The sequence below is a fragment of the Lepidochelys kempii genome, chromosome 12 (assembly GCF_965140285.1).
Source record: "Lepidochelys kempii isolate rLepKem1 chromosome 12, rLepKem1.hap1, whole genome shotgun sequence".
NCBI lineage: Eukaryota > Metazoa > Chordata > Testudines > Cheloniidae > Lepidochelys > Lepidochelys kempii.
In genome coordinates this window covers 25449943-25473696 of record NC_136391.1, presented here as the reverse complement: position 1 = coordinate 25473696, position 23754 = coordinate 25449943, and the positions used below count along the sequence as shown (strand labels likewise).

At 39.9% G+C, this 23754-nt stretch overlaps 1 protein-coding gene across 4 annotated transcripts in view; it reads left to right on the top strand.

Moving 5' to 3' along the window:
* GARRE1 (granule associated Rac and RHOG effector 1) overlaps positions 1–23754 on the top strand; it is a 108503-nt gene that overhangs the window by 59660 nt on the left and 25089 nt on the right. For all 4 annotated transcript variants that reach the window (XM_073307906.2, XM_078848124.1, XM_073307909.2 and 1 more), the window contains 5 exons: positions 14854–15060; positions 16794–16934; positions 17201–17296; positions 17434–17595; positions 18198–18356. In XM_073307906.2, coding sequence (XP_073164007.1) covers positions 14854–15060; positions 16794–16934; positions 17201–17296; positions 17434–17595; positions 18198–18356 — 765 coding nt within the window. The remainder of the gene's footprint in view (positions 1–14853; positions 15061–16793; positions 16935–17200; positions 17297–17433; positions 17596–18197; positions 18357–23754) is intronic.

Genomic DNA, 23754 nt, shown 5'->3' with positions numbered 1-23754 from the left:
ACTTGATTTAGTATTATATGGGAAGCCAGTGTGGATAGCAGAGGGCAGGCTTGATATGCTTGCAGTGGTCTGCGTTGCTGGGGAGATGTTCTTCAGTGTCGTGTATTAGTTGGAGTTTAAGTGCTGAAGACTTTAAGCCTAGGTGTATTGTATTGTTGTAATCCAGTCGAGAGTTGACAAATTGGGACTGTCCCAATATTTAGTTGTTTGTTCCGTGTCCCGACCGATGTATGATTGGGATGCCATTTGTCCTGATATTTTGGCTTGGGGCTAGAGGAGTACAATGATGAGCACTCACTTGGGGTCCCGGCGGTGCTTTTTTGGGGTGGCTCCCAGGAAACGGTGGGCAGCAGGACCTTGTGGCCCCTAGGCATGGGAAGGCCGGGGGGGAGGGGTCTCTGTTAGCTGCACCTACCACAACCACTGGCTCCGTCACAGCCAATGGGAGCTGTGGGAGCAGAAAGGACGCAGACCCCTCTTGGCTGACCCTGACCCTGGGGCACTGCGTGCTACTCGTGCCTCCAAGTAAGCCCTGCTCCCACAGCTTCCGGCCAATGGCAGCTGGAGCCAGTGCTTGTGGCAAGCACAGCATGTGGAGTGGAGACTCCGCTGGCTGCTGCTGACCCTAGGAACCAGAGGAACCTACCAGGTGCTTCCCAGTGGGTGGGAACCATCCCCCAGGTAAGCAGTGGGGCTGCAGCTGGGGTCCTGTGCCCGCGGCTTGAGGCAGGGCTGTGGGTGGGAGCCGGGGCTGTGTGCTTGTGGTGAGGGCCGGGGCTATGCACCCACAACCCGCAGCTTGCAGCAGGGCTGGAGCAGGGGCCACGAGCCCCCGACCCGCAGCAGGGCTGTGACTGGAGCCGGGGCCGTGTGTCCTCAACCCACGGTTTCCTTAGGCTGTGTATCTTCCTTCTCCCATGGCTCCAGTGGTGTAGGGCTGTGAGCCTGTGGCTGCCTCCCCCCATGTCCCGATATTTTATTCTTGTCATCTGGTCACCCTATGACAAAGACATGAGTAACTGAGGTGAAGTCATCATCTACCAGGATAGGATGGAGTCTCCTAGCCAACCGTAGATTTGTAGATAGATTCATAGATATTTAGGTCAGAAGGGACCATTATGATCATCTAGTCTGACCTCCTGCACAACGCAGGCCACAGAATTTCACCCACCACTCCTGCAAAAAACCTCACACCTATATCTGTGCTATTGAAGTCCTCAAATCGTAGTTTAAAGACTTCAAGGAGCAGAGAATCCTCCAGCAAGTGACCCGTGCCACATGCTACAGAGGAAGGCGAAAAACCTCCAGGGCCTCTTCCAATCTTCCCTCGAGGAAAATTCCTTCCCGACCCCAAATATGGCAATCGGCTAAACCGTGAGCATATGGGCAAGATTCATCAGCCAGATACTACAGAAAATTCTTTCCTGGGTAACTCAGATCCCACACTATCTAATATCCCATCACAGGCCATTGGGTCTATTTACCATGAATATTTAATTACCAAAACCATGTTATCCCATCATACCATCTTCTCCATAAACTTATCGAGTTTAATCTCAAAGCCAGATAGATCTTTTGCCCCCACTGCTTCCCTTGGAAGGCTATTCCAAAACTTCACTCCTCTGATGGTTAGAGATGGTGGTAGAAAGCATTACTTGCAGATATGCTATTTGGGAGTCAGTGAGGAATCCAAGAATACACCTAAACTACAGACTGAAATGTCCAATTGTGTGTGTGGATCTTCAAGAAAAGGAGACCATGTCATGGCCGCAAACTTTGGCTTTGAAATATTTTCTTCTGCCTACCAGCATCATCTCTGTCTTACTCAGATTCTCTTCATCTAGATATGCAGCCCACTTTACCTAAGTGAAATCTCATTGGCTTCAATTGGTTCCAGTGTGGTAGAAATCGAAGAATAATTTTTATACAGAGTGGTCCTGATGGGCACTTCATATTATTGTTTCCAAAGTTCAAATCTTCTTCACATATGATCTTTATTTTTCCCCTACACCAATCAGAGTGTAGAGATGAGCTCATCTTTTGGATGTCGGGTTGCCAGCTAAACTAGGTAAGATCCATTCAATTATATTTAGTGATGGAGGGAGAATTTATTAAAAAGCAAACATCACCCTTTCAGCTATAGATATTCCTCCCATTTCTCACCTGCCTCTCTTTTATTTTCATTTAGTTAATCCTTTCCTAACCACATTACTCACCCAAAAAAATCATGGAACTAATACGATGTTCACTATTATCATATATTATCACTTTACTTATATGTTATATCTCTTTTCCCTACCCTTTGTCTATCTTGTCTATAAATTTGTTAGTTCTTTGGGCAGGAACTGTCTAGTGATGTTTTTGTGCAGTGCCTAGCGCAATGGGCCCCTGAACTTGGTTGGTCCCTAGGCACTCCTGTAATAAACATGATTAAGGCTGTGAGTTTGTCATGGATTGCGTGACCTTCATCACTTCTGCAGCGGCCGGTGTGCCTGGCTCAGGGGCAGCTCAGGCGGCTCCTGTGCCAGTCACGTTGGCCACTGTTGGGGCAGCCTTGGGTCACCAGGCCCTCCCACCCCTGCAGCAGCATCATTTGGGTGTGGTAGGGTGTTGGGGCATGGGATGGGGTGAGGCGGGCTCTGGGCAGCGCTTATCTGGGGGGCAACATCCCCCTCGCTCAGCTGCTAGGCGGAGGTGTGGCCAGGCAGCTCTGCGCACTGCCTCTGCCCAGAGCGCTGGCTTCACAGCTCCCATTGGCCAAGAACTGCGGCCAGTGGGAGCTGCAGGGGCGGTGCCTGCAGGGGAAAGCAGCATGCAGAGCTGCCTGGCCTAGCCTCCACCTAGCATCTGAGTTGCCACTTCCAGGGAGGCCCCCAGGTAAATGTTGCCCAGCACCCGCCTCACCTCGTCCCGTGTCCCTGTCCCTACCCCCTCTCACACCCAAACTCTGCTGCTGCTGGAGGGGGAGGCATGGAGCCAGGTAGGGAGCCTTCTGGTCAACCCCGCCCCCACAAACCCCCCAGCACCAATGGGGGTTCTGGGCTGCGTGCCACTCTGCCCCTCCACCCTGAACCCAGACCACCCTCCCCCAGCTCCCGTCCCCCCTCTCCCCAACTCAAGTTTTAGTTAGGGGTATATAGTAAAAGTTATGGAGAGGTCTCAGGACGTGAATTTTTGTTTACTGCCTATGATCTCTCTGTGACTTTTACTAAAAATAGCCATGACTAAAACGTAGCCGTAAAGATGATTAATAATATTACCAATACTGGTGTGGTAGAGGGCCAAGTTCTTATTGTAGGGTAATGGAAGACCATTAATTCATTGATGTGTAACAAGTCGTTGAAGATTTATAATTCACAGAGAGCCATAGTTTCCAAGGAAAATGACTTTGCACAGTCTGAAAATGGGATTTAGCCAAAGGAAAACTTGAAGAAACTAGAATGAATCCATCTTCCCCCTTGGAGATGCTTAAATGGACTGTGTTGTGTGATGGGCGTTAGTACCTCTTCTCTTCAGTCTGGAATTCTTTACAAACTGTAGAAATCTTCATCATAATCACTCTCATGATATCTGGTCTTTTTATGCTTAAACCCTTCTCTTGTTTACATAGCCTAAAGGAAGATATAATCTAGAGCAGTCATTTTCAAACTTTCTGTATTCATGACCCCCTTCCACACAGCAAGCTCTGAGTGTGACCCCCACCTTATAAATTAAAAATGCTGGATAATATAATTTAATGGAGACTTGGGGCTTTCAGCGCCAAGGAGCTGACAGCTTGCGACCCCCATGTAACTACCTTGCGACCTCCTGAGGGGTCACGACCCCCAGTATGAGATCGCCTGATTTAGAGGGAACAACCTTTTATTTTCAGTGTTGAAAGAGTTAACTTGATACAGCTGAATATACTACCCAGATGGTTACAGGTCTTGCCAGTCTTACTGCTGTATTAGTTCAAGAAAGATCTGGATAGGATATGCAAGACTTCTTTCTGGCAGGGGAAGAGACCCAAAATCAGCCTGCTGAGGCTGTGTGGATCCATAGAGCGAGGATAGCTTAATTTACTGGAAGTTTAACATGTAATAGCTAATACTGGTTCTACTGTGGAAAGTGACAGAAGGGAACTGATCTAGCCTGGCTACTCTCTGACCTGATCTGCTTATGATGAATTCCCTTATATATGGCAACATAGGACAATCTGATGAGGGAAAGAAGCAGCTATTTAAAGAAAACAACACAAGACTTAGCCAGTACTCAGCCTTTTGATCTATATGGACTTTTTCCTGGTTGTGAAGACCTAATCTACAAGATATGGGAAGATAAAAGACTCTCATCTCTAGCGTTGCTTCAAAGAAGATAACTGGAATGATTTAGTGTGCTAGTAGTATGAAAAGGGACACTTCTTTTTTAAAAAAAATAACCACGAACAAGGCACTGTTAGATTTATTTTGTGTCTCACTGATTCCATGTCAAATTTCCGCAGTTGATGAGTAAAGATAGCTTTTCTAGTTATCATACTGGGTTCTTTTCTCCTTTACACATAACCACTTATAGGTCCGCAAGCCAGATGAGGCCACTTGAACCTATTCACTCTCCTTGAAGGCTAGTGAAGTTGCAGACACATCAAAGAGAATCATTTGGCCTTCAGAATCAGTTATTGGTGGTGATGCATTTGAAGGAAAGAATCTAGCTGGACTTGAAGTCTAGAACAAAACTCATCTTTTTATTTGTAAACTCTGCATATTTGGTCTAGAATCAGTGAGACAATAAAAATCTAACCCCATTATGCCAATCTTCAGTTACTTTTCAAGAGTAAAACTTCACTTTATATCATATATAGAGAGGTCTATAGCAGGGGTCGGCAGCCTTTCAGAAGTGGTGTGCCGAGTCTTCATTTATTCACTCTAATTTAAGGTTTTGCGTACTGGTAATACATTTTAATGTTTTTAGAAGGTCTCTCTCTGTACGTCTATATAATATAACTAAATAATTATTGTATGTAAAGTAAACAAGGCTTTTAAAATGTTGAAGAAGCTTCATTTAAAATTAAATTAAAATGCAGATCTTATTAGGTTAGTGCAGTGGTTCTTAACATGGGGTGCAAGATGCCCTTTCTGGGGGTGCGAGACATGTGAGATTTTTTTTAGAAGGCAAATCATCGAAACACAAATTAAGCACAGGCACATAAGTACAACTACTTTGTTTCATCAAACCTATGTATTTATTAACATTATACATTTTTTAACGATTACTGTAATATACAAAGTTTTCAAGTTTTTAAGCTAATTGTAGTGTAATTTTTGATAAGGTCTGCAGAGCGCTGGGCCCAGGCCAGCGTAGAGCCCTGGACTGGCTGCCAGTACCCCAAGCTGGCAGAAGGGCTGAGCAGGGCCGGAGGCCCGGACCCTGGCTGGCAGGGGGCCGAGCGGCTGGAACCCCAGACCAGCAGTGAGGTGAGCGGGGCCAGCGGCTGGTATCCCAGGCCGGCAGCAGGCTGAGCGGGGCCAATGGCTGGGACCCCACCGGGCAAGGGGCTGATGGCCGGAACCCCAGACAGTCAGCGGGCTGAGCTGGGTGGCGGACAGAACCACAGACCGGCAGCGGCTCACCTGCTGCCGGTCTGGGGTTCTGCTGGCTCCTGCTAGCCGGGGTCCCGGCTGCTGGTCCCACTCAGCCCACTGCCAGCCGGGGGTTCCGTTCACTCAGGCCGGCAGCGGGCTGAGCGAGGCTGGTGGCTGGAACTCCAGACTGTCAGTGGGCTGAGCGGGGCCGGCGGACAGAACCCCAGACCGGTGGTGGGCTGAGCGGCTCAGCCCGCTGCTGGTTTGGGGTTCCGTCCGCCGGCTCCTGATAGCCAGGGTCCTGGCTGCTGGACCCGCTCTGCCTGCTGCTGGGGTTCCGTTCGCCCAAGCCAGCAGTGGGCTGAGTGGGGCCGGCGGCCAGGACCCTGGCTGACAGCAGCATGCTAGTAAAAATCGGCTCGCATGCTGCCTTTGTCACGTATGCCGCAGGGTGCTGACCCCTGGTCTATAGAGATCTTACATACATTTGCAAACTAGATACATTTGAGAGAGACATTAACTTGTGTGAAAGATTGTCCTTTACTTCAGAGATTACCAGGGGGAAAGAGAAATAGCCATGCAGGGAGTGAGGATTGGTAGACCAATATTTAGGGAGGGGGGAGGCTTTCAGGTTACAAAATAACTGAGGATAATGTAATGCAGAGGCACCCCAGAACCATCTACTGATACATTTGTTATCTCCTCCCAATAAATGACCTGTTGCATTCACTATGTCTAGAGTCCCAGCAGTAATTAAGTTTTAAGGGTGGTTGAAAGGAAGGGAGAAGTTTTTTTTAAAAAAAATCTTGAAGCCTAGAGTTCACACCTTATTATCCAATGCAACAAATTTTTAAATAGTTTATGATAATGACCTTGCTAAGCTTGGAACTAAGGTTGTAGGTTTCCTTTCTTGTCTATAGTGTTGTAAAAGCTAAAAAATTAGATTAAAAAAAATTTTTTTTTATATTGTATGGAATAGTTCTTAGCAATCAACACACACTTTCTGGATTTTTATTCAAACCTATAGTTTTACAGTGATTCTTCTTCAGTGGATATGGCTAATACTTTTCCCCGTTCACAAATTAGTTGAAAATCCTTGTACCCATTCTCGGTTTGCATATTAGTAAGTCATGAGCTTTAGCTGACAGTCATTCTTTGGTGAGCAAGCTGATGTGAACCTGAATGTCTGTTACAGCAAAACTATAATCCAATTGAACAATTAGACTATTACATCTGATTCACTTCGTCGCTTGCGGTGTTTTAAACGGTCAGTAGCAAAATAGTACTTTGCTAATGAGTTCTTTACAATAACAAATGAGGCTAGTTACACTGCTGCCTTGGTACAGCCACATCCATTGTGAGCAGCTGCGCCTGCTGACATTGCTTCTGAGTGGAGAAGGAAAGAAGGGCAGAACAGCGAAGACACTCTTGGGAATATGCTACAGAGAAAATCTTATCGAGTTCAAAACTAGCTTTACATGGAGTTGTGTTTTAGCTAAAATCTTACATTGAGAGGATTGTTATATGGTGTCAGTTAATTTTACAAACTGAACTTTTAAACAGGTTTCAGAGTAGCAACCGTGTTAGTCTGTATTTGCAAAAAGAAACAGCGTACTTGTGGCACCTTAGAGACTAACAAATTTATTTGAGCATAAGCTTTCGTGAGCTACAGCTCACTTCATCGGATGCATTCAGTGGAAAATATAGTGGGGAGATTTATATACATAGAGAACATGAAATACCATGTTCTCTGTGTATATAAATCTCCCCACTGTATTTTCCACTGAATGCATCCGATGAAGTGAGCTGTAGCTCACGAAAGCTTATGCTCAAATAAATTTGTTAGTCTCTAAGGTGCCACATGAACTCTTAAAGTATATAAACTTGCCTTATCATCTACAATAGTATATAACTTTCAACTTTAATTACGATGTCTGAAAATTCTTAAAATTCTCATTTTAATCAGCAAAATAAAAACAAATTGCTGTATATTTGAGTGGCAATCTGGAAGGGAAAACAGAGGTATGAGTCACCATTGTTAAGCAGTACCCTGATACTGATATCAGGTTCTTAGTTTGTAGTGAAAAGGACCAAAGATTTTTAAAACCAGTCCATCAGTCATCTAGCCACATGAGGAAATTGTAAAACCACAAAGATTTTTAACAGTTAAATAGTCTGCTATTACTTCCAAAATACTAAGTAAAAATTCTGTCTAAAGCTTCATTTTGGTACTTTAAGCAACATGGCATATAGTGATTAGGGTCCTGGACCAGGACTTGAGAGACCTAGGTTCAGTGCCTGGCTCAGTTCTGTGCTGTGACCTTAGACAGGTCACTTAGTCTCTCTGTTAATCTGTTTCCCCGCCCACATTTTAATAGTCTTTCTCCATTTAGACTGTAAGCTCTTTAGGACAGAGGACTGTCTTTTGCTATGTGTTAGTACGGTTTCTAGCACAATGGGGTCCTGATCTCAGGGTGTCTAGGTGCAACAGTAACAGAGTAATTAATTTATTTCTCGTAGTCCTTGTTACTGTACCATTTTTTCCAATCAAAACTATGTATCTCAGTGAAGTACTTATGTTCCCCCTTAAATAACCAAAATACACAGTTAACATGATTGGATTGGAAAATATAATTATTCCAGTTGTTCAAAGAGGTAAACTGGAACTTTCTTTAAAAAGTCCAGTTCAACTTTTCAAAAATTACAAAAGTGTACCTTCAGGGTCAAGACATCATAGGTCATGCTTCACCCTAAAGATATGGAAAAATAACAGCTAAAAAAAAGTTTCCTGAAGAATCATAGACAAATATGTAATATACCCAGCAAAATTGTAAGATGACATTATGGAAAACACATTGTATGCCTTTGTGTGCTATTAAAATAAACAGTGTTGCCTTAAATTGGTGTGTTCCTGGACGTGCACTATGCCCTTATCCCAAGAGCTAACTTTAATGGTTCAGGTAAAATCTTATTTTGTTTTGTTTTTGATAGAAATTTAGCCTTGAGGCAGTGTGAAATGGTCTAATGCCAATGATCTTTAGTGTCAGTTCTTTACATTACGTTACATTACAATTCACTTGCATCTTCATAACTTTTGGATTTTTTTTTTTTAAAGTAGGATTGGGCATTTGAGTGGTCAAAAAATAACCGGTCAGTTGACCAGTTGATTGGTCAAATATTGTCAAATAATGTAAAAAAAGTCAACTATTTTAAAGCACTAATTTATTAGAACATAAATATAGAAAAGAAAAAGATGACGAGTTTATGGTCTCCATGTGGTTTAGCCTTAGATACTTATGCCTGATTATAAAAAAACAAATTTACTTAGCTGAGTTATTTTAACTAAGAAAAATGTGAAACATAATGAAATGAAATTCTAAAAAATGAAATTCTTTTTTAGCAATGGTAGGTTAGCATTTAAATGTGAATGTTATTCAATATTGAACAGTTATAAAAGAAAAATGAAATTAAACAAAATAAACATAGCAACTATAAAAGAAAATGTCATTTTTAAATGCACGTATACTAGGTAGGCAGCTGGCCAACTCTTCAAGCAGCTTAATGGCTGTGCATCTTTTCTCTTTATGTTTGGGGATGAGGTTTAATGACTGAATCCTCTTTTCGCTCCCCCATTCCCTTCCGAGTTAATTTCTGTATGTTTTATCTAGTCAGTTTATATTGTAAACTCTTCCGGGCAGGGACCATGTCTTTTAACTTGTTAATTTTTGTAAATCGCTATGTATATGGATAGCCTGATATACAAATAAAGATATACATACATAAAATTTCAGTTCACTTTTTTTCTCAGCAAATGGTATTAGTATGTAGTAGAACAGGGATCGGCAATCGTTGGCACGCGGCCTGCCAGGGTAGGCCGGGCCAGTTTGTTTACATGCCGCATCCGCAGGTTTGGCCAATCGCAGCTCCCACTGGCTGCGGTTCGCTGCTCTAGGCCAATGGGGGGCTGCGGAAAGCAGCGCAGGCCGAGGGACGGGCTTACACTGGCGGGCTGTGTGCCAAGGTTGCCAATCCCTGTAGTAGAGTTAGTGATCGTGACATTTAAGTAGGCTTGCTAGCAGATAGCACCATGAGGTAATCAAAAAGGTAGGCCAGCACCTACGTCAAGGTATTCTTGTTGGAATATTTGACTGTGGTCAAATGATAGGTAGTCAGTTGACCAGTCAATTGAGTGGCTTGCCAAGGCTATTTTAAAATGGTTTATAAATAGTTAAATTTTAAGATTACAACAAATCAGCAACTAACTAAACTATCCTCTACAATTGGCTTTATTAGCTACATTTTCTATTTTGTTAATATGTAACCATGAAATAGACTTTCAGTAGATACCTTCAGGCATCTCCATACTAATTTGAAGTGACAGGTGTCATTTTTTATTTTTGTTGCATAGTCATGATTGCTCATATATGTGCTACCTTACCATCTGTTGTGGAAAAGCATAAACAGTCAGATTTAGGCATTCTTCCAAAATGAAGCCAAGTATATAAGCTTGCTGCAAAAGCACAAGCATATCACAAAGCTTTCTCAATATTTTTGTACTGATCATGAAGAAGCTCCTCAACTTACTGATCCTCACTCCTTCATAACATAGATATCCTTTTAAAATGTGTGTGCTGTGTTTTAGATTGCCTTCCCTGTCTGAAAAGAGAAAAATATTTTTAAAAATGCTAAAATGTGAAAGTATAGATTTTCTATTGTAGACGACATACATGGGGAGAGGGAACTCCCCCAAAAATCATATAAAGTCATTACTTTATCCTTCTCCATGTCTTGCTTCAGCACTGTGATATCTGAGAATTGCTGCCAAAAACATTGGTTAGTCAGGTGGTGAACTTAAACTATTATTTGTTATGTAAAACCATGCTTGTTTTACTGTTAGTTTATTCTTCCCTTCTACCCACTTGTTTTTCACACACCTGCTTGTGTCTTGTCATAAACCAAGGTTGTAAACTCTCTGTGGAAAGGAACTTTCAAATATGTTTGTACAGCGCCTAGAACAAAGGGTCTCTGATCTTGGATTGGGGGACCCTAAGTGCTACTGTTATACAAATTTGGAGAAAGCAGTTGCTGAATGTGCGGACATGGAGAAGTGTGATTTTCAAGCTTCAAAAGCCTGCTAGAAGGGATTATTTTCATAATAGCTTCTTGCATGTCTATAGCTAGAAGCTGTACAGAGGAAGCAGAGCCTCAACAGATCTTGGAGTGTCAGAGGTAAGGGAGGCTGTACTACACATTATGTCTCCAACAGCCACACTAGTCTCAGCTGTCCAAACATGATGCCAAATTCCTCCACACAAGATTGTACAGCCATTGAGATAAGGAGAGGCATTTGTGTCTTCCTGATGATGTAGCAAAGGATAGGAATGGTATACAAGTGGTGGAGATTTATTTCTCAAGGGTAAATGTTTGCGAGGACACAGAAACCTCACTTCATCATATCTGCAATATCCAGGATTCCAGAAAAGGAGGCAGAGGCCATTTTATCTTTTGCAAATTGTGGGGAATCAGGCTGGTCCCTGTTTTAGATATTCTCAAGAATCTAATCCGTTGGGTTACAGGGAATGGATCACTTGATTACCTGTTCTGTTCATTCCCTCTGGGGCACCTGGTATTGGCCACTGTCAGAAGACATGATAGTGGGCTAGATAGACCTTTGGTCTGATCCCAGTATGGCTCTTCTTATGATCTTATTCTCTTTGTAGTCCCCCAAGAGGAAAACTCAAGTCCCAAAATGTGAGCAAAGAGGAATAAGTTCAGAATGGCAATTTTAACTGTGCCCTCCTTACTATCCAATTTTGATAGATTGAACAGCAGGAGGCCTCTATATTCTTATTAGAGACACAAGATGGGTGAGGTAATATCTTGTTGGACCAACTTGTGTTGGTGAGAGAGATGATTGTGTTTCAGTCTTACAGAGAGCTCTTCTTTAAGCTTGTCTCTCTCACCAACAGAAGTTGGTCCAATAAAAGACATTACCTAACCCACCTTGTCTCTCTAATACCCTGGGACCAACATGGCTACAACTACTCTATAGTCCTATGTTGTTCACACAGGTGGTTCTCCAGGTTTTGCTACAAGTACTGTACTTTACTCTTTGATCTCTAGACCTACCTTGAGAGTATTTATCAAGGATTTGATGATGGTAATTACATCCCCCAGTGAAGAGGGGGATTCAGCTCTTTAGAAAAATACCTTTAAAAAGATGAGTTCTTACAAGGAAGTGTCTGGCCTCTGAAACGAGTCCTTAATCTAGCAGGATGGAAGAGTGCAAGAATCCCCATCCCAGTGATACTATTTTATTTTAACCATTGGAAATGCCTCTGAACAATCACTGAAGTAGAGGAAAGTTAATATCTAGATTTAAAAAACAAAACATAGACTTTATAAAGAAGACTTGGATTTATGTGCCAATACTAGTATTTTAATCTCATTGCCTAACATTGCAAATTGTACCAGGAATGTGGTGTGCTGTCCCTGTAAAACAAAATAGGTTGTTTATTTTGAGAGCAGTTCCCAGGGAAGGGAAGGGAAGATTTCAACCTTTTGCACCTCCAATGTCCTTTAGAATCTCACTAGCTTGAAATTCCTAACGAGCCCGGGATTTTCTTTCTCCAGTGAATTGTTGGAGTCCTTCGTATTTTCCGTACACTGAAATGTTTAGATTGCTAGTTTTCTCCACACTGGCTCCTGCAGTTTTCATATAAATCTTTTAAATTTTGTCATCAAGTAAGTTGGTGTTTTGTTCTGAATGTCTGCTGAATAGCTTTTTAATAAGGCAGACTACACTTGCAGAGGTCACTCATGGTATCAAAACTGTTTAATGTTATACGTTGTACAAAGAGGGGAAATGATTGAACCAGAATGGAATTTCAAAAGGAGACTGGCTGCAATGGAAAACAAAATTTGCCACTGGTAGAGTGCTGTTTAAAGTAGATTGTTAATGCATATAACTATTAGTGTGACTCCTATTTCTTGCTAGTAAGATCACTGTAGCTGAAACTTTGATTTAAAAAAGAATGTAACTGAAAATAAGCCAGGTAACTTCTTGTCCTCCAAGTCAGGGTGCCTTTGTACACTCTTTGTACATTTTATGCATTATTCCTAAAATGGTACAACAGTTTCGTTCTGGTAGACTTTTTGTAAAGGAAGGTAAAATGTATATAAATGTTTATACATTCATATTTTGTCACTTTCTCTCTGTGACAACTACAGTAAACTAAAAGAACAAGCTGTGTGTGAAGTTTATCCATATTTATATTTATAACAAGTGTATATACTTATGTACCAGACAAAAATTAGCACTTTAAATGTAAAATATTTTAGATTACAACTGTAATTTTGTCTACTTTTCTTTCTGAAAGTCACAAGGATTCATTAATGCTGGGGTTTTTTCATTACTTGTATTTCTGTAATACCTTGAGGCCTCACCTGAGGTTTAGGCCTCATTGTGTTAGGTACTCCGTAAACACACATAAGGAGTGGTCCATTCTCTGGATAGTGTACAGTCTAAATAGAAGAGAGACAAAGGGTGAGAGGGGAAACAGAGGCACTGAGAGGGAAAGTAACTTGCCCAAAGTCAGAAAGCAGGTAAGTGGAGGAGCTGGGGATAGAGCCCATTTCTTCTGACTCCTAGTCCAGTACACTACCCACTGGCCCATGCCTCATGAATCCAAATAATTACTTTCTACAGTAACTTTGAAAACATTTGCTGCTCTGGTGTTCTAGCTTTGTTCTTTTGCAAATGTTCACCCCCACCCTCGTCAGGGTTGTATGGCAAACTCCTAAATAGAATATTCCTGTTTGTTCTTATCCCCACATTCTCTGGCCTGTTGAAAGATTGTACCTATCCTCCCATGCTGACAGGAGCTGCAGCGAGAGAATTACTAGAACAGTTTTCATAGTAGCAGCCGTGTTAGTCTGTATTCGCAAAAAGAAAAGGAGTACTTGTGGCACCTTAGAGACTAACACATTTATTTGAGCATAAGCTTTCGTGAGCTACAGCTCACTTCGTCGGATGCATTCAGTGGAGCTGTAGCTCATGAAAGCTTATGCTCAAATAAATTTGTTAGTCTCTAAGGTGCCACAAGTACTCCTTTTCTTTTTACTAGAACAGTGTGATCCTTGTTTCATTTAGCTTGTTCTAAATGCTAGGCGTGTGTGGTTTGCTCATGCATAATCCTGGGTTGCTGTATTGGTAAGGGGAAAGGGTAAAATGACAGAGGGAGATTTACAAAGGAAGAAGACAGCTATTCCAGTGGTCTGGAATTTGGAGCCATCTGAGTTAGGCTCAACTTTGCATCTCTTACTCTGTGTGCTTGCAAGGGCTAGGAAGTGGTTATAGGTAGCACCCTTAGTTCGTGTGACTGTGGGGGGGAGAGAGAATAATTTGTTTGGGTTTCTAGACCCTCTTTTTTGCTTTTTTTTCCCCCTTCCCACTGTTCCAATGAGCAGCATTAAATTATACATTTCTTTGAAGTATTTTGGAGTGAAATTTTTTGTTAGCTCTAGGGATTCCTGTCAGATGACATAAGGGTGTCAGTTTGTACAAATTCTTCCAGGTATACCTTATTTCCTGATCAGTCAAGATTACTCTCCAAAGAAGCCAAAAAAAATGTGTTCACTGTCTCAAATGTCAAAAGGTTTTCACATATATTTCTGATGATCTTCCAAGCAGAATGTTAAACTTAATTATGAACCTTTTAATACTGTGATGAGCTTGGTGTGTACTGTAACCAAAGTAGATTTTATATGTTGGTCAAACATTGTAACATAGTCTGACTCATCATGTACAAGTGAGGTTTTGATAGACATTTTTCTTGTGTGATGCTATACTACTTATATTTTATAAGATTGTTTGTTTCTTTTATATACTAGATATGGCTATGTAGTTAAATCAGCTTTTCAGATTTGCATTCTTGAAATAACCATGACTTGAGAACAGAAGTGTTGTAAAGATGATACAGACAAAATTCATAGCAAGCAGATGCCTGATCTCTCTCGAAAGAAAAGCTGCAACTTAGAGATTCAGTGTAATACCTAGAACCCCAGTGTTCTGTAGTGATTTTTAAGTATTTTAAGAACATAGCTAAGTATTAGCTATGTTGCATATTGATGATGGTTTGATTGTGAAGCATTATAAAAAAGGGGTGGGGAGAAGCTCTTCATTGATCCATCCAAGCTGAGGAACTTGACTCGCTTGTTTAACTCCGTCATCAGGATTTGCTGACCAAAAGTAACCCCAAACTCACTTCTGAATTTTGTTTGTTTTCTTTCATAGTTACTTGGACGATGTTTCTTGACAGTGATGCAGGTTCACTTTCAGTTTTTGTCACAAGCTTTGCAGAAGGTCCAACCAGTGGCACACTCCTGTTTTGCTGAAGCTGTAGCTCAGGAAAGGAAGAATGCTAGTGGGGTGGGAACCTCCAATTTGAGCCCCACAACTGAGCTAGAAGATGCAGTACGATCGTGGAGAGGAGCTGCAGAGGTATGGATGCCTTGATTTCAATGAAGCTGAATATTTCATATTAGTAACTGGCAACTTAGAAATTAGTTGCCCTAATTTGCAAAACTCTTCATATTTGTTTTTATATTAAAGGAACACTAAACTTGATATTTAGTCCTATTTTCTTTAAATGACTTAAAATAGTTTTAGGTACTATTAATTATCCTGGAGCCAATTTTCGTATTTCTTTAAAATGTTTTTCTCTATGTGAAAATCCTCACAAAAACTAAGGAAACAGTCTGTAGTGAAGCAGTGGCATTATTCACAAAGTGCTGTCAGATGTACTAACTAGAAATATAGAAAAATAATTTTCTCTGATCTTTCATTTATAGTAGCCTTTGTTCTTGTCAAAAGAGTAGGCAAAGAAGACACCGCAAAAGTCGGACAGAAATTATTTTGATGGTGTCTTGATAATGTTTTGAATATGTATCCTATTCTGTATTTTAAAAAGGTTACTCATGACTTTTATGTCCAATTTGTTGCAAAGCTGCTGTTCTTGCTGGTGGTTCAATTACAAAATTGTAAAACATTTTATTATGTTACTCAAAATTATCTTTAGATTTATACTTCCAAAACACATACTTGTGGAATCCATATCTTCCCTGCAAGGAAAAATCACTTTTCAAGGGAACCTAGTTTAATAGACCTAAAATACTTGCTTTTCCTCTTTCTATAGCTAACATTAAATTTATAATCTGCTAGAGCAGAAACGGCTTTAGACTTTTTGAGTACATGGTTTCCTTAAAATTAAAGTATGTGCTTTTGAAGTCTAATTTGGCAGAACAGACAGGCGTGTTAGTAATCTTTTATTAACTAACATCTGCAAGGTATAGGACAACAGACAAGTTTCCTGTTGGACTATGAATTTAAAAGAACTATTTGTAACTGGACAAACGGCAATTGCTTTCTCTCACTGACTGGAATAAAATGGGGATTTACAACTGTTTGCTAGATACAATTTTTGGGGAATATTATTGTTTCATACTTTTGTTGTTAAGTTTATACCATAGCTTTATCTACTGTGAATTCTGTTAAGTATGATCAGGATTTCAAATGTTGTCACTATACAAAATGTCAGCTAATCTTGTACGTACTGTAGGTCAGTACTTTATACTCTTAGTTTCTTGGAAGTTGCAATATAGAAATTGATATAACTGGTTAAAATTAAGTACTTATGTACTTGGGTTGGGGCCTTAATCTTTATGATAAAAGAGCCATTTAGGACCTTGGCCCAGTTAAGCTACTTTTATGAAGGAAACATATTATGATGTGTCAAAATATAGAGAATCATATACAGATTAACAGAACCAAGTCTCAGAGTAGCAGCCGTGTTAGTCTGTATCTGCAAAAAGAAAAGGAGGACTTGTGGCACCTTAGAGACTAACAAATCAAGCCTATTAGGCATGCAAAATGAGAAAATAAGAGAAAAACACAAAACCAAATTATCTTCAATTATAGAGCTAGAAAAAAGAAACATCTATTTCCACAATTGACTAAAATCACCAGTCGCGATAATTGTAAGTTTTAAGATACTATATGAAAATCTATGCTCTTAAATAATCACTAATATATAGCTTTTTTTTTTTCTATAATCCTCACCGGATATACCAGTTAATTATTGTTCTTGGTCCTGGTGTGGGAATTTTGGGTAGACTAGATCTGTCCCAATGTTGAACCAGTACTATGATTATATCTGATTATGCCTTATGTTAAAGGCCACATCTCGACTGAGAGAAAGAGGCTGTGATGGGTGTTTGGCTGGAATTGAGGTTCAGCAACTCTTCTGCTCACAAAGTGTGGCAATCCCTGAGCATCAGCTAAAAGAACTGAACATGAAAATTGACAGTGCTTTGCAGGTTAGTTACCTTAATTTTATTTTTTCCACATGTCTACTACAGTCAAGAGGTATGGGGTTGAAGCGGGGAAGGAATGTGTTATACAAAAACATGTAGTTCAATCAGCTGAGAAAGGGTTGTGACTTTGCAGTATTGTCTATAGAAGATTGTGGATGTGTTGTGAAATATGACAGTGTAAATTCATATATATACACACACACACACACACTTTTGTATCACTTGTTGATTATGGCTAACTTGTATCTTAAATCATTTTGTAATATCAGGCATATAAAATCGCTTTGGAGAGTTTAGGCCATTGTGAATATGCAATGAAGGCTGGCTTCCACTTGAATCCAAAAGCTATTGAAGCAAGTTTGCAGGTAAGAGCCACTACTCTTTTTTCCTCCTGAAAATGAATGGTAAAGAATAGTAGTAATTCCTTAAATTTTGGTCTTGTTATTAGCTTTTTATTTATTGTCTCCCTTTCTTGCTCATTGATCTACATTTTGTCTTCAAGGGCTGCTGTTGTGAAGCTGAAGCCCAACAAACAGGAAGGAGACAGACTCCACCTCAGCCAATTCAGTGTGAACTCCCCACTGTACCTGTTCAGATAGGATCTCATTTTCTAAAAGGAATATCCTTTAATGAGTCTGCAGCAGAAAACCTGAAGCTGAAAACGGTAATAACCCTAAATCTAACCTCTTGTAAAAATTCAATATTAAATATTCAGTATTATATTACAATTTTAAAACCAGTCATGCCAAATGAATTCAAAAGGTATTCTTAGAACTAGTGGGAAAATGGATTTCTAAATTTGGGAGGAAGGTAAGGTGGGAGTATCATCCAAAAATTATTTGGATATCTTTATCAGCATTTTCACTTTTTCAAGGTAAACTTAGCTCCCTGTTCCTGGAAACGTTAAAAATGGCTTGTGTTTTGAACTATTATTTACAGTGTCTCATAAGTAGTTCTCTTTTGTATTCTGATTATTATACTAATTTCCATAATTCAATTTATGCAGGTGCATTTTATAACTTAGACTCTTTACAGGTAGCAAATGCTTCAGTTAAGATTGAGAAAGCTTTTATAGTTAACACTACTGTGTGTATTTAATTTCCTTGAATGAATCCTTCAGACAAATCAAAATGACAAGATAAGGACATTTGCGAACATTTTATTTTGTGTTTGTAACCTCAAAATATACATGCAGTATTAAATTTTTTTCAGATGTATGTTACTCTGTTTTGAGTAGTGTGTGTAACAGGCTTTTGTGACTTGCAGCACACAATGCTACAACTGATCAAAGAAGCTGGTTGCCATAATGGACTTACACCCCGGGATGACTCTCCTGTTACTGAAGTACTAAATCAGGTTTGCCCTTCTACTTGGCGGGGAGCCTGCAAGACTGCTGTACAGTTATTATTTGGCCAAGCTGGATTGGTAAGTAACTATGGCTGATAGGGACAGATCAGCAGTAAACAAAATATTTTTAAAGCTATATTTGGACAAGAATACCTCTTCTCTTAAAGTAAAACTGAGATCATTTGGGCTGATAGAACAAGATGCTGAGCAATTTGGAGGACTGGGACCATTGTCCTCAGACCATCAGTTTACAAGTTCACAAAATTAAGTACATGACTTAGTAAAATATGAAAAGTATTAAAAGCTCTGTAATTACAGTTAACAATTTGACCAATAATTTAACAATCAAAACACTTACATAAAACTACACTAAAGTTTCTCTTACAGATGTTAAAACATTATTACAACACTCTGGAAATTGGTTCACAGTTTCTTACAATGGGCTCCCCCGTTTCCAGTGTTAGAGAGAACTTTCTGGTAGACAAGATGGATTTTAGCAGACCATAGATTCAGAAGTATTAATTGTAGTTGAAAACTTAACACTCTAACATAAAGAATATTTTGAACATTGACTAATTTTACAAAAAGAAAAGCACTAGAAGTTTTAAAATCAAATAGGAAGCTGCAGCTTTTACAACCTGATGTAGATTAGGACACAGGAAATGCAGCTCCCATTTTAATGCATGGTAAAATCAGGGGACTACCACATTTTTAAAAAAAAAATTGTATTCTGCAACAACTTTTGGAATTTGGAAGAGGCTTGCTGGAGGATTCTCTGCTCCTGGAAGTCTTTAAACCACGATTTGAGGACTTCAATAGCTCAGACATAGGTGAGAGGTTTTTTGCAGGAGTGGGTGGGTGAGATTCTGTGGCCTGCGTTGTACAGGAGGTCGGACTAGATGATCATAATGGTCCCTTCTGACCTTGATATCTATGAAACTTTGAAAATACTGTTTTTCACAACTGATGTGGGAGCTGGATTTCCTGGTTACTTGCCAGGAGGAGGTCCTCCTCTTCGAATATCAGTAAAATGGCAATTCCAATGGAGACACTTGCACTATTCATCAGTAAGGTATATTTAGGAACTGTTCGGGTATTGTTTTAAGATACGTATGTTTTCTTAAGTAAACATTTTTATCTATGGTATAACTAATCACTGCAGTATTTTTATTTAATAAAATGCACTTCCGTTTATTCATGATAAGTGTTTCTTTTGAGCTATTGTGAATTTTCAATCTACTGGGCAAGTAAAATGGGAGCAGATTTCCTTTAACAACAATGCAGCAGGAAGTATGTGTGTGGTATGTGTTTTAAAAGTGCGTAAGAGTTTCTGTCACCTTCTTTTTAAGCCAGCACTTCGTACAGAATCAAACTTTGGTCTAACTGTTGGATTATGTACTGTCAATAGTCTTTTACTTTGTGTGCAACCTGAAGATAGAATGATCAAGAATTAGTGGTTGATTTTAATCTTTGATAAAAAAAAATGCATTTTGCTACATATCTTGTATGGTCAGCTCCTACATCTGTTCAGGCAAGTGAAGTAGCTGATTTATATGTGGCTTTGACTTACCTCCAGTCTTAGTTTATGAAAGCATTTCTTCTAATACTGTTGAGTTGATAATATCTACAGAAATAGTGAAGCTTCATTTGTCATGCTTTTCTTTTTGAACATCACTTACTTTGGTATTATAAGCATCGCATTAAATAACTTCTACATCTTCTAAGATATTCTCCCTTGTTCGTATCTTAACTCAAGAGACTATCATCATAACTGTGACATGTAAAATGATATTGACTCTAACCATGTTATTCTGCTTTCTCTGCTGCTAATATGGCAGCAGCTGTTCTGCTACTATCAGTCCCCTAATTGCTGGTAGGAACCTCTGTGGCACAGGAGGGTAGCCTTTTAGGGGTAGAGGAAGAGGAAGGTGTAGAGGAAGGTGTTCGGTGGTAGTACAGTAAGATTGTTGGTCTCATTCTGATTAGGTGTTTTTGAGGAAGAAATATTTTTAAAACGTTAAATACAAGAGGGGTTGGATCAGGGCAGAGCTGTTCTCAGAAGGGGGATAGGTGGTTTCTTCACCTGGAGTGGGAGGCTCAATAGCAGTGGGGCATGAGAAAACACAGAGGGCAGGGCAGCCCTGCTGGCCATTGAAATGCTGCTATCATGAGAGTTCCATGCTGGCAGCCGGGAGAGTTGTTGGCATAGAACTCCTTTGATTATAGTGCAAGCCAAAATGAAATTGCCACTTTAGGAATAACTTGGGTAAAATCATGAATAACTCCATTTGCTGCTGGCATCAATTATCTAATAGCAGAGGCCTTTTATATTCAGAGGCACTAAGAAGATGCATAAATAACAGTCAACAGTGTGTGATCTTTCACTCTGCTAAGCCTCATCTTCTTATACTCCTGTCTTACTCGTGGTTTGTCATTCCTTTTTGTTCCCCCCCTCCCCCCAAATTACACTGTAATCTCTTCAGAATAGGGATTTGCCATTTTTGTCTGTAGACTGCTTTGCACACCTGTGGTGCTTTGTAAAAATAATTCTGCAAAATTAAATTACATTTGCGTACAATTTTATGTAATGACGACAAATTCTAATCTTTTCCTTTTAAAGCATTCTCTGGGTGGGGTGAGGGAGGAAACACCTGTAAAACAAGAACAATAGATGTCTGATGAACAGGAAGCCATTTCCTAAGTAACCACCAGGCTGGGTGTGAGAAACATGTGTTCACTGTATTTTGAATTTATTTTGTTCAGAAGTCGGATAAACGAATGAGGAGTAGAAATAGTACGCCCTTCATGTTACTGTTTTTAGAAACTAATGCATCTGTATTGGCTGAGATTTATGAGTTAACTTGCTACCTAAATGCCAAATAAAACATTATAGAACAGTCTCATGAAGATTTAGTTTACTCTATGCCGCACATATTTTGGCTATGCATCTTGTTAGAAAAAGATTAGAAAGTGAAATGGAGCAGTTACTCTAGGTATTCAGTATTTGTCTTACTTTGTAGATTAAGAACCTGATCTTCAGATTTAAGTCAACTAAAGTTGTGACTACTCAACACTTATGAAAATCATATTCTAAATTTTCAAAATTACATTCAAATGTTCTGACGTTCACCAAGGTTTATTCTGCTACGCTTGGTTGAACTTAGCCCATTGTGCTTGATAATTCAAGGGTCTTTGCATATGCACTGGTACGCTCCAGCTCTGCTTTGTGCTGCTCCAGTAATGCAAAGCAACTGGAAACCCAATTTGACTGACCAGGCCTGCTGTATTGTAAAGATACTAACATTGATTTTTATTGTTAACATAAGGGTATGTCTATACTTAAACTACTACAGCAGCACAGCTGCAGCGCACCAGCTGCACTGTGTAGCGCTTCAGTGTAGACATTATCTGTGCCAACGGGAGGGGTTCCCCATTGGCATAGGTAATAATCCACCTCCCTAAGAGGAAAAGGGAAAAATCAAAAGATAGGAGCACAGCACTACCTTTCCTAAAGAATCATCTCCTGCATTTGTTTACAAATGAGCACTGGCTGATTTGTTTGTGGCATTGCCTGACTTCCAGTCTCTTATCAAAACATTTATGTTAGTACTGTTGAGTTGACACTTTTGTAGTAATGTTGAAGTTACATTTTGTGAATGCTTTTCTATGCGATTTGTCATGCACTTTGGTATTAAGAGTCATATTTAATGACACCCGTTTTTTTAAATAGCACTAGCGCATGGATTTAAGATGTTTTCTTTTTAATGTGTCAGGAAAAAATCACAACTATGACTTTTCTTAATTGGATATCATATAATGTAGGGATAAAATGAAACTAATTATAATAAAGGTATTTTTGTACTAGCATTTCTCCCTGCTATTAGCATCGTGTTCCTGTAACAGCAACATCCTAGCTTCTAGTAATTTCTAAACCCAAGATATCGTAACCTTGGCCAAATGTTGAGAATTTTTCTTCATGTTTGTAAGTTGGGTCTGAGTGAAGCAAGATTTGCTCCTGAATTACACACATCTAAGTTACAGATGGCATCTGTCCTTTGAATACTAGGAATAAATCATTCATAAATCTTTCATTTCTTATCCTATCATACATATCTACGGGTGTGGCATAAATCAGTAGATCTTCAGAATAAAATTCAAGTTTCATAAATACTTCGAAACCTAAACAAAGTAATAGAATGGCATTGTTGTTTAAAAAAAAAAAAGGTGTATAGAAGCTTGTACATAGGGCGAACGCTAATCATAATGGCCTCTTTTTTTTAAAAAAAAAAGTGTGCTCAGAGACTGTTTACAAGTAGGGATGAATGGACTGAGGCAAATATCCAGGGGAAACGAATGCAGTCATGTGCTCAGTGATGGAACACCTAAAGGGTGGGTAATGGCAGTGCAGTTATGCGTGCTGCAATTTTAGGAGGTTTGACACCATAGGAAAGAACATAGGATCTCAACAGTCTTCAGGCCCCTCCATTTCAAATGCTTCACCTGACACATTTCTCCATCACCATTAGTGATGCCTGCCTACCAGATAATAGCAGAACCAGGTGGAAGGTGACTGCAGACGCACCACTAAAATCCCTTAAGGCTTCTCTGCCCTGGAGGACTTTTCCATTTCAAAGTTAAATGGTACAGCTTATCTGTTAGTCATGGACATGAGGTCTGATGGTGACTCAAACGTTGCTGGGAGTCTCAGCACAACCAAAATAAACTATTATAAATGACCAAAATGGCCTGTGGATGAAGACTGGACCTCAAATGAAAACATGAATCAAATGTGGAACCTTCTCAAAATATCATTATTTAGGTTTATGCGAACCCATCCTTCTCAGTCAGTTTCCCTAATAAGGGAAGGTTCAAGACAGAATGGTAATTTCCAAACCCTCCAGCTTCAGAAACGATGTCTTATGGAGGGGGACCCAAACTCAACAAATTGGATGGTCATTTCCCTCTTCTTACTAAGGAAGGCATTAATAATGACACACAATTCAGGATGGGCAGAGGCAGGGACTGTGTATGTAGGATCTTAGAACCCAGAAAACTGTGGAATTTCAAGTTAATCTAGAGTTGCAGACTAAAATAACATTCATCTCTTTCACCTCAGGCATCCCAATTAAGTATCAGTTTTGTACAAAAGAGTTCACCAAAAAGATGCTTTTGGGGCTATTGAGGTAGTGGCTTGGGAGACTTAGAATTCCTTGCCTCCAAATGTGATGGCCATTGTGGTGCCTGTTGAAGTGCACTAGTTGATACTGCATGCGGTGATGCATAACAACAGAATGTAGCTGAGGATAAAATTATATCACTGCTGTTTTATTTATATGCTTGATTTGAGAAATTATCCTACTTTTGCTGTCTTGATACATTAAAATGGAAATCAAATTGCAATTATATTTTGCTGCAGTTCTGTGTGTGTTGCCAGTTTTCATTACCTTTTGAACTTCAGGTGGTAAAACAACTTAAC